Source organism: Leuciscus leuciscus (genome assembly GCF_965113295.1).
Source record: "Leuciscus leuciscus genome assembly, chromosome: 5".
NCBI lineage: Eukaryota > Metazoa > Chordata > Actinopteri > Cypriniformes > Leuciscidae > Leuciscus > Leuciscus leuciscus.
In genome coordinates, this window is record NC_138729.1 from 19,486,664 (window position 1) to 19,498,863 (window position 12,200).

The 12,200-nt window shown below is 38.7% G+C and overlaps 1 protein-coding gene across 1 annotated transcript; it reads left to right on the plus strand.

Annotated features, from left to right (window-relative positions):
• The first annotated feature begins 968 nt into the window (after positions 1-968).
• On the plus strand, positions 969-9,893 carry erap2 (endoplasmic reticulum aminopeptidase 2). The gene is made up of 19 exons (XM_082168665.1): positions 969-1,121; positions 2,166-2,753; positions 2,831-2,969; positions 3,115-3,249; positions 3,395-3,515; positions 3,632-3,786; positions 3,881-3,994; positions 4,579-4,710; positions 4,828-4,959; positions 5,053-5,121; positions 5,281-5,456; positions 5,601-5,680; positions 5,849-6,032; positions 6,160-6,316; positions 6,501-6,685; positions 6,812-6,973; positions 8,395-8,535; positions 8,641-8,722; positions 8,808-9,893. Exons 2-19 carry the CDS (start codon positions 2,260-2,262, stop codon positions 8,952-8,954), a joined length of 2,805 nt encoding a protein of 934 aa, XP_082024791.1. The 5' UTR covers positions 969-1,121; positions 2,166-2,259; the 3' UTR covers positions 8,955-9,893.
• The last annotated feature ends 2,307 nt before the right edge of the window (positions 9,894-12,200 follow it).

The following is a 12,200-nucleotide window of genomic DNA, read 5'->3' on the forward strand; positions in this document are numbered from 1 at the left end:
TAAATTTGGAGGAGTGTGCTACTGGTAGCACTATGCCTGTTTCGTCATTCGGATTATTGATGTCTTTGATGTTCCCGTCCTCCCTCCCACCTCCTCTCTCTGTTTCGCATCAGCTAGAGAGGCCCGTCCTGAGATGTCTGAATGTCCCGCGTCAGCCAGAGAGGCCGTTCCAAACCTTTGTCAGCGAATCGTCCCTCTACCTCTTTAGCTCAGTCAGGCTCCACCTTCCCTTTCCGGCTCCACCTCAGTCCTCCGGCACCCTGGCTCCACCTCGTCCACTCGTCCCCACGGCTTAGCCTTGGTCTCCAGGACCTTCTGTGTCGCACGGTCTCTTTGGCTCCGCCTGAGTCTCCGCCGCCATCAGCTCTTCCTCAGCCTGTCGTCCCCCTGGTTCCACATGCCAAGACTCTACCATGGCTCTTCCCTCCTTCGACTCCAACATCCTGAGATTCCTGCTGGGTGTTCTGCCATGGCTCCTCCTACCGTTGTCTTCTCCCTGGACTCTCCCGCTGTTGTCTCCAGCCCTGCGTCCACCTCCTTAGCCCCCTCCCGCCCTCCCCGTGTTGGACTTTGCATATTAATGTAGTAAGGCGTTACATAGTTGCGCTTTTTTGAGATGGGGAAATGTTACGTGTGATCTGGTCTCGTGTTTGCTTTGGGATGATTTTCCACATGTTTAGTTCTGTTTCCTGTGTTTGAGTTTGTTTCTATGGTTTTTCATTGATTTGAGGTGTGTATTCATAGCCTTGTTTTTTTAATCAGTCTTGGTCCGTTCTCTTCTTACTATGTTGGTTGTTTCGTTCATGTTTTTGGAGATAGTTTGTTTTGTTACATTTTGAGTTTGTTAATAAATCGAATTACTGCTGCGACTAAATCCAGCCTTTTATTTTACCTTGCTGCAACCACTCGCTGACACAGACATGACCTGGCTGTTTGTACGTGTTGATGGCTCTAGGTCATTCCTCTGCTCGGTGGCTCGAGCCCCGCTGTGTTGTCATTTGAATACAGATACACAGCCAGACAGCACATACTCCGCAGCTGCTGCAAACCAGGAAATTGTGGGCAGGACAAATGAAAGAGAAAATGAAAGCAGCCGACACAATGAGACAGCTGAAATTCAGGTAAAGACACAAAACTGAACGGTTAAAATGAGTGTGTTCTTCAGCAATGCTGTTAGTAGATGCTTGTCCTACTTTACAGAGACTGCATTATAGTGTTACAAATGCATACCAGTATAGAGCTAGAAACTGTGTATAACAGCAGATGTCAATGTATTAACATGAACAGGCTATCACATTACAGAGTGAGGTCAACAGAGAACGCTCAGCGCTGCTCTGTTTTGCCATGCATGTTATTTTAAGAGCATTTGGTTGTTGTCTTTTATTTCAATTAGCATTTCGAACATTCTAGCATGTGCTAGAATGTTAGGGTTAGGGTTAGTGCTTTGCCAATCGCACGTGCTCACTGTGAAATGTAAAGAAATTATGAAATGTGCATATGGGCCATTCTCCAATTAGAGAGGCAAATGAGAGGCAGAATTTGAACAAAAAAAAGGTTTAATATGCTATATTCAGTAAAATGTAAGCTTTTTGGTAACACCACATACTTAAAAAAATTCAAAAATGTCACTCTTCAGATCAACCATCACTGATCTTTACACACAGAAAGTATAGTCAAAATTTTATTTGCTCTTCTTAAAGGGTGATATCCATTTTTGTAACACCATTGACTTGAAGTTGGACGACACAACTTTTTCTTAAAATATAATAAATTATGTATTTTTCAAATTTTACATTTGAATTAATTTAAGTGTACATCTTAAAATCTATGTTCGCTTTATAAGCAGTGTTAAAAAAAATTATATTGTTGCAATTACATCACAGGATAGCTCTTTGTTTAAAGTAGGAATATGTAGATTTTGTTAGTTAAATATCTATTTTAAAACATAAATGTATCTTTTATCAGTGCTCAAGACGGTTTTACCTTACAAAATACAAATATGCATACATTTTATGATATTTTATGGTGGTATTTAAAGTTTAAAAAGAGGGACACTTGTTACAGCAAATGAAGAATAACCCATATACAGTGATTTATTGTTATTAAAGACAAAGAGAACTTCAAATATTTACATATAATTTACAATTTCACCTTTCTCTCCACAGGGTACAGTGACTGCCAATATCTAACCATTCAAAAATATGAAAGTTCATCAAATGCAGTAATTCCAAAACCAATACCCACAAGTTAAATTTCAATATGCATCTCTTGTTTTTAACCCTGCTCTTTCTGGAGTCACACTTTTGTGTCCAGTCTTCTGAGAGCAATAGTCCTGTTGGCAATAACATGGCCACAAACGGCCTTCCTTTTCCATGGAGTAAAATGCGCCTGCCAAACTACATAGTGCCTGTACATTATCATCTGCTTATTCATCCCAATCTCACCACATTGAGGTTCAATGGATCTGTGAAGATTGAAATTGATGTAAAAAACAACACAAACTGGGTGGTGCTACACAGCAAGAACCTTAAGATCTTCACAGCCACTGTTCTGGATGAGCATGAGGCCCATCTGTCAGACAAGGTGCTCTCTGTGCTGGAATATCCTCCACATGAACAGATCGCCATCTTCTCCCCAAAGATTCTGACCTCTGGGGAAAAATACTTCCTGTATTTGGAATTTGGTGCGCCATTAAGTGATGGGTTCTATGGATTTTATAAGAGTACATATAGAACAAAAGCAGGAGAGACAAGGTATAGTTCAAATTTCATAAATCATACATATACACATTGCAAATAATTGCTAAATAATCAAACTTTCTCCCTTAAAGGGTCCTGGCATCCACCCACTTTGAGCCCACATCTGCCCGAATGGCCTTGCCATGTTTTGATGAACCCACTTTCAAAGCTAATTACACTGTCAGAATAAGGAGGGGTCCGTCACATATAGCTTTGTCGAACATGCCATTAGTAAGCTCATCTCATACATATACTACCAATGTACACTGTAAAAAGCATATATATATATGAGAAACTATTTTGAAAAATGATTTTGCAAATACAACATGGCTTATCATTTTAAAATTTAGAAAATATCCTTATCTTTACTTTATAGGAACAAACTGTGGAAATCGGCAATGGTCTGTTTGAAGACCAATTTGAAGTGAGTGTGAAGATGAGTTCATACCTGTTGGCCTTCATTGTCTGCGACTTCAAATCTGTTAGTGGGATAACTGCAACTGGAATTAATGTAAGTAACTAAAACTTAGAAAAGGTTAAACGATATGAAGTGGAAACGTGAACACAGCAACTTTTTCTGCTTTGTATGAAGTTTTCATCACAGGCTCTCAGGTGAGAAAATCATCTTGAATCAGCTGTTTTGTCTTCTCCCAAAGATTTCTATATATGCAGTTCCAGAGAAATGGCATCAGACGCACTATGCTCTTGAGGCTGCTTTGAAGCTTTTGGAGTTTTATGAACAATATTTCAACATACTTTATCCCCTGCCAAAACTGGGTAAGTATATCTTGCATTTTCCTTACCTTTTACTTCTAATGTTTCAGTGCATATGTTACTGTATATGATGTGCCTTTGGATATTTACATTGTAGTTTATTTTATGATGTGTGCCAGATCTGATAGCTATTCCAGATTTTCAGTCAGGCGCTATGGAGAACTGGGGTTTGACTACTTATAGGGAGACCTCTCTTCTGTATGACCCTGACATCTCATCAGCCTCCGATAAGCTCTGGGTTACCATAGTGATAGGACATGAGTTAGCCCATCAGGTTGGATATAAAATATATTCTTAACTTCATCTGTTATTATATTTAAATTACAGGAGTATTACTTGTAAGTCCATTTGCTATTTTTTTTCCCCAGTGGTTTGGAAACCTGGTGACTATGGAGTGGTGGAATGACATATGGCTGAATGAAGGCTTTGCACGATATATGGAATTTGTCTCTGTTGGGGCAGTATATCCAGAGCTTAAAATTGTATGTCAGAGCTTCAAATATCTCTCTCTATATATAATGTATTGGGTAACGTAAAATCCAGTAGTCATTATTGAAAAATAAACCACAATGAGTAATCAAGATGGTTTCACCCTGAGGTGGCTTATTTGGCAATATTGACCCTGTACATTATCCATCTTATTACACAGCTTTATAATTTTACCTATATATCATCTTGAAACTTCTGCCAAAAAAAAAGAAGAAAAAAAAGCTAATTATAACCCAGCTCACAGGGAACGTTCTCAGAACTTTAGCTAACGTTCTTCCAGTAACATTAATAGAATGTTTGTTCAAAGTTACAGTATAATGTTCTAAAATTATTATACATCATTCATGGAAGGTTTCTTCCTGAAAGGTTTTAGTCTGACGTTCATCAAAAATAACATTCCCATAATGTTTGCAAAATTATAAAATGGAATGTTTCCTTAACGTTCGCATAACCAAGATAAAACATTTTCATAACTTAATATGAACATTAGCAAAGTGAATAAATAAATATCAACACTAATATTCTGTAGACTAGCTTGTTTTGAATAGGGTCTCACATGCTTTATTTTACATGTTAGGAGGACCACTTCCTGGACACCTGCTTTGGAGCTATTGGACGGGATTCTCTAAATTCTTCCAGGCCGATTTCCAGTTTAGCCGAGAACCCTACTCAGATAAAGGAAATGTTTGATACTGTGTCATATGACAAGGTAGGAAAATGTTAAATGTTAAAACATTATCACTATTGCGGGTGAAGATGAGTGCCAACTCTGAATTATTTATTAATGTTTAATTTTATCCAATTACTTTATTATTGAATATTTTAGGGAGCATGTATTCTCCATATGCTGAGGCATTTCTTGACAGATGAAGGCTTCCAGAGTGGCATAATTCGGTATCTTCGGAGGTTCAGGTACAGCAATGCCAGAAATGAAGATCTGTGGGACAGCCTTATTAAAGTATGTCACTTCTTCATCCACTGCCTTTTTCTGTCATACATTTCAAATTTAGCATCAAAACAAAAACTCATTCTCTCTTCACGCTCTGTACAGACTTGTTCTGAAGAGGAATTTACAGCAGGAGAACACTGTTACAGCAGTACTCAAGCTACTAAAAATGCGGTAAAGTGTCACATTATAAATAAAATATTAGATTTTTGCTATTTAACATTCACAGCACTCCATAAAACAGAATAGACACCACGGAAGACATGCTTCAAAGTGTTTGATGGTGATACCTAACAGTCTGAAAAACTCTTTGTTTAACTCTTTACATTATAGTATCGTTTTGCTGGGGAGCACGTAGACCTGAAGAAAATGATGTACACTTGGACTCTACAAAAGGGCATACCACTGGTCACAGTGAAGCGGCAAAAAAGGAAACTTTATATTGGGCAAGAACGCTTCTTAAAGATAGTCCTGCCTGATGATCCCTCATGGCATTCACTTCAAGATGGGTAACAACAATACAGAATCACATGTATACATACACAGTTCTCGCTGTCTTTTGTGTTTTATAGTTATATGCCATAATTATAGGTAAAGGCAGTGAAATGTCTCTGATATGACTCTTCGTAACAGAAAAATATTATTCTCCATAGCTATCTGTGGCACATCCCTTTGACATATAAAACAAGTCACTCTGACCATGAGATAAAGCACATTTTTCACACAAAATCAGGTAAGATTTGGTGAAAAATCATTCTCAAATGTATATACTTTATATATAAATATATATATATAGGAAACTGGGTCAAGTTGCCACATGAGAAAGTTGTTAGTTACAAGGATGTTGTATCAAGCTCACCCGTACAGTCAATAACTTTTTCCACCAATCTCTCAAACCCAGATGTGTTGACGCTGGATGAGGAAGTAGACTGGGTGAAGCTCAACACTGACATGAATGGATATTACATGGTTCATTATGATGAGGAGGGTTGGAACGCCCTGACGGAGCTTCTGAGAGTAAACCACACTGCTCTGAGCTTTACGGACAGAGCCGGTCTCATTCATAACGCCTTCCAGCTAGTCACGTGAGTTTACTGTGCAGGTCCACTGCTCTCATTATAAAGCATGTCTCATCAAAAGGAAAACAGAAGGAGCATAATTGTATTATCCTATGAGCTCATTTGTAATGTTATTTATTTTCATAATTTCCAGTGCAGGACGACTGTCACTAGACAGAGCTTTAGATCTGATCAGTTACCTGAAGTCTGAGACCCACAATGTTCCTCTCCTGCAAGGGCTTGGCTATCTTCAATCATTCTACAAGCTGATAGAAAAGAGAAACATAGCTGACGTTACTTATAATTTGAAGGTATGACACAAACATTTCCTGGAGTCTAATTTCATTTACTGTCCTCATTCCTCCATCCGTCAAAGAGTCTTTCATTTCAGCAAGGCCGCTTGCAGAACCACACGTTGAGTTCAAATGAGATCCTCTTGTCTGAGTTTATTTCATCTTGTATGTTTTCATAGCTATGTCTGGTTTTGTCCTGCAGACGTACATCTTGCAGTATTTCAGAGATGTGATTGACAAGCAGTCGTGGAGTGATGATGGGACGGTCTCAGACCGGAGACTGCGTGAAGAGGTTCTTTCCCTTGCATGTGATTTTGGTTATCCACCGTGTTTGGAAAAGGCTAAACAGCTCTATGATAGCTGGGTGGAATCCAATGGTACAATCAGGTGACTTGACAACACAGGATTTGTTTCTGCAATTATACCCTCCAAAAAATATCAAATTTTTATCATTTGAAATGATTATATCAGCAGATTTCTTAACACCTGACTAATGTTTTACAAACTATACAGCTTACCAACTGATGTGTCTGAGACGGTTTATATGATTGGAGCCCAGGATGACAGCGGTTGGGCTTACCTACTGGAAAAGTATGGTGTTTCCATGTGTGAGACAGAGAAGAGCAAGTTTCTCTCAGCTTTAGCAAGCAGCAAGGACTCTGAAAAACTATTAAGGTACATTGTTATCGACGCATTTAAACTAGAACCCCCACGGATCGTTGTATACCCAAAACCGCCAGTGAGTAAAATACACATGACTACTGTTTTTAATCTGGTTTTATTTTTAACAACAGGGAATTCTAAATAACACAATTTTAGTAAAAGTCAATAGCCGCGTTTCCACTGTCGGGCCAGGGCCGGGCTAGGGCTAACAGCGAGCCGAGCCGGGCCAGTGGCCTCGGGCCTCAAGCACCGGGCTTGCGTTTCCACTGCCGGGCCATTAGCCCTGCAGCGCTGCCCTAAACCCCGCCCTTAACACGCCTTCCTGGATCAAACGTCATACAACCCCACCCATTTCAGCGGGAATTATGATGTTCATTCAGGCAGGAAGTTAGAAAACTTAGATTTTAAGAAGATAGCATGTATTAACTCACCGTCCGCGGCTGCCATAGTGTCCCGACTTGTCTCTCCACTAACAGAGGGACGGTGACCCAGCACACCGTGTCCATCAAGTCGAACCATGGAAAGTTCCTTCTCTGGGCACCGCTTTGTTCATTGTGTGTTTTAATCGCCTTGTACTGCGCCCACAACTTTTTTATTTTTTCCCGAACTTGAAGCGTTATTCGCTGAATGCTTAGTTCAGCAACGATGTATTTTATAACGTCCTCGTTTCTGCACACGCCGTCAAATTGACGTTGTACCCTTTCTTCTGCCCAAATGCTCAGAAGAGCTTTGGTATCTTCGACAGACCAGTACAGGCGATTCTCCATTTCAGCGTTTAATTTTCGCGATATAAAAAAGTGAAATGTGCATCTTGCTGCAGACCATAACTTTCCCTAACACCGATAAACTCCGCCTTTTACCTTGACCACGCCTCTAGCCCGAGCTGGCCCAAGGTATTCGATGGGCCAGAAATCCTGGCCGTTGGCCCCGAGTAAGCCCCGATCAAGCCCCGGAAGTGACAGTGGAAACGCGACTGGCCCTGGCACGCACTAGCACGGCCCGGCCCTGGCCCGACAGTGGAAACGCGGCTAATGACTGGGAGACTTTTTATTGAAAATCTGTTATGTACATTTGAAAAACAGCCATGGGTAAATTTGGTTACACTTTATTTTAAGGTGTCATTGTTACAGTGTAATTATATATTTAAGTACTGAGTAATATTAAGCAACTACATGTACTTATAGGGTTAGGTTAGGATTAGGATTTGGTTGAGGGTTAGTTGCATGTAATTATGCATAATTGACTGTTATTACTATGGTAATTACATGTAACATATGTAACAAGGACACTGTAAAATAAAGTGTTACCGTAAACTTTACCCCATGGCGGTTCTAGTGTTAAAAAAGTCATATCCTGATTTTGTGTGTTAGGTTGAAATCTAAATTAGGTTTAACATCACACAATGCCTTGTATTTCTCCATTTTTTTCTGTAGATTATTACAGCTTGGAATGGATGGAACTGTAATAAAAACACAGAATTTACCCAGTCTCATATACATGGTGGCCAGAAATCCAATGGGTCATTTTCTAGCATGGGATTTTGTGAAGAAACACTGGGATGAACTAGTAGAAAAGTAGGTGCAATCCACTGCTTCTTATTTAGGTTATAAAGCTGTTATATAGCACTAGTTGTGGTTTGTTCATTATGAATATAAGATACTCTTATCTCATTATCAAAGGTTTCCGCTGGGATCTTTTGGAATCAGAAACATCATTGTTGGCACTGTAACTCAGTTCTCGTCCACAGAGGAGCTGAGAGAGGTGGGTTGTTTATTTGTTGTTTAGAGGGAATGATCATCTAGTTTTGATGGTTCATTTACAGTGTTTTCATTCTTTTTGTGTTAAGGTTGAGGCTTTCTTCAAGTCCATCACAGAGCAGGTATCTCAGCTGCGTATCACACAGGTAGCCACAGAAAACCTGGAGAAGAACATTGTGTGGCTCAGAAGGAATCTAGAGACCATGAGGACTTGGTTGCAGCAAAGACTCAATTAAAACGTAAAAACAGATCAACATTTCAGACTAGTATTATACTAGTATAATGGTTTTTTGGTATATGAATCAGTGGATACTGATTAGCAACTCCATATGATTTTCCAAGTTTTCTATTATTTTGCCCTTTTTTTAGATTGTATTTTAATTATATTGGGTAACGGCTTGAATAATGCATGATGTGTTTGCTTTTTCTAGTTTACTTTTTTAAACAGCTTTGCAGTTTCAAACCACTAATGGTTTTGCCTTTGTGTTTTTTGCCTTTGATATGTCTCTTGACAGCTGTGCCACATTTTGTAACTAATGTTAATAGGAGACTGCCTATTAATTAGTGGCACAAATCATACTTGAAAATGCTGAAAATGAATGAACGGAATAAGGTTTGGAACAAAAAAATAATAATAAACATGTTTTATATATAAGGGATGATGTCATCTTAAAGCCATGGTCTACTCTAGCCTATAAACAAAATTGTGTTCTTATGAAACATGACAATGACAGGAAAGGGATTAAATGAAGTATATGAACATTGTTTAAGATGACAGTGCATTTCATTTTAATTTAGGCCTGCTGATAAAACATTTAGGACATTTATCACTTGTCCTCCACTAAGCTTTTGTTATTATCACAATCACTTCCATACATCGCAAAGTGATGTATCAGTAAGAATAATTAGATCAAATAACTAGTAAATAATTTGGAATTGATTCAATACACTATAGAACATCGCTACATTTTGCTTCAGATCAGCTTTGTCTACTTCGTTATCTGTCATGCTCAAAACTGTTGAACGTTGATTAAATATCATAAGGTATATCATCCAGACATTAAAGGGGTGTTAAGCTGCATTTTTATTTTATTTTAAATATAATGTTCTTTGAGGTCCAGTTATAAATGTTAGCAAGATTTTTAAATTAAAAACATCCTAATTTAGAAGTAAAATGCTGGTTTCTTTCCCGTTTTTGACCCTCACTTTAAAGGTAAATGTGATTTGATCCAAGTACAAAGATCCTGGACAACATCTTTGTTGATCCTGGAACAACATTTCAATCAACCAATCAGATTTGAGGGACAAGTTTACAGTTTACACCTATCACTTGGAACAAAATTCCATCCTTCTGTCCTTTTAAATGTCCACGTTAAAGATCAATATCTCTACTCTCCATAATTAAGGTAGGCCTATTATGCTGTGGTCTGCAGCACTCATGAGTCATGGAGTAGTTCAACAAAAGCCTGCATTCAGAATATTTAACAAGGAGATATTCAAGGAAACATAGGTGATTTAGCAAACTACATAAAACTAAAATGAGACAGAACACGAAACACAGGGAACTAAGGGCTTATATATGCAGAAATAGATCATTAACAAAACTAGAAACATGTGCGTAACTTAATTAGGATCCATGGATCCATAAACGTATGTTCTGTAAAGGGAATAATTGTTTAAGGTCTGGAGTTACCTAGACACATGTATATTGGCCTGCATCTCGCACTGATCCGGAGACAACCATAGACCGACTGTCTAACAAGGCTCTTATGGAGTAATACTGTCATTGACTAAAACGTCAGTAGAAAAGGCTGTCTGCCCATGCCAACTGGGTCATGATCTGAAACAGAACCACATTATCACTTGTCTGACTGACTTACAAGTTGACTCATATATGCTAGACGCATCATCTTGGAGGGTCTGAACTTCTTCACCCGCACTACCCCCTCCCCGGTGCGCAGCGGGTGTGTCCCTGAATCAGAGAGCGGCTCCGGTTCTCCTCCTAGGACAGGTTCTGCGCTGGTGACCAACTTCTAAACAAAACAAACATCTTTTCTCAGACATGCAATGTGGAATGGGTTATCTCACCAAAAACATGACATATGGATGGATGAGACCAAGAGGGCAAATGCGGCCTATCAGAAGCAGCCTGTACGTTAGTGCAGTCAAGCACCCTTTCCAGCATGCAGAGCACTCGATCTGACGCACCTGTGTCACTCAAGGCCACGTGTGTGGGCGCTGTGGCGATCTGAGGCTTTGTGGTCTGGGCACTGGAGATGCATGCTGCAGGGTTTTCCACAATAGTAGTCTCTGCGTGGCTGACAGCAGCGGTCGCTACTTAAAAACTAACAGTCAGGAAGAGAGTAAGAGTGTGGTTTCTTTGTTCTCAGCTCCCTTTGATGCTCATCATGGCTTCTTGCACCTCTGACGATGACCACTTGGTGATAGGCTTGTACCTACCCTTACGGAACAAAAATATATGGGAATATACATGCTTCCCAGCATGCTTTGCTTCTGACTGTTAAAGTAGAGCAAATGTTAAAATTAATTGTTATTTAATGTTTTGCTCAATATTAATATAGGGGGAGATCTGTTAGTGTTTAATGTTAATTACTATGTTTTAAAAGTAATGGCTGTTCAATCCTCAGCACAGTGATAGTCTATTGGCTAAATACTTTAGTACATGCAGGTGTGCTTGTGCTTTTGTTAACTAGCTTGAAAATATGAAACATTTACAATGTAAATAATAATAAATAAATAGAAAAAAATATATATATATACATATATATATATTTCATCTTTCTCTATATATGTGAGTTTATGCTGCATGAGTAAATATATCTGCAATATAACACATACATTATGATATATTATCACATTCTTTTCAATTTATGAAAAGCAGCAATTCCTTATGTATTATCAAGTATATTGTAATATATATTATTTACACAATATATCATTCTGTATATTTAAAAATATACTGTTAAACCATTTAATATATTGATCATTCATATATAGGGAAATATATTTTCTTTTCATAAGAGTAAACAGGTTAGAAAGGGTAACATCAGGGCAGTTTCTAATAAACATCACAATTTCCTGTGAAATGTTCTTCATTCGACCATTTCTGCTGGTGATTATCAATGATTCCGGCCGCGTTATTGAGACGGACCAGTAGTCGACAGGGCTTTCTTTGGCAGCAGTGTAGAATAGAATTCTGCCAGTGGAAGACAAGACTCTGGGCTCTCACTGAAATAGCGTAAGAGCATTTTGTAAATGGTTTTAGGGGTAACAACCATGTCAGGTGAAGGATTTCTTTTAAGCCCTACTTTGACAATGTTTTCATTGCAAGTTTGATCATTTTCTTTACATCATACAACACCATCTGTACTGATTAATTCTTTACCCCTCCCCAAGACTGGAGTAGACATATTACTTAGGCTACCCAGTTTTAAGCAGCACAACTGTTTTCAACACTGATA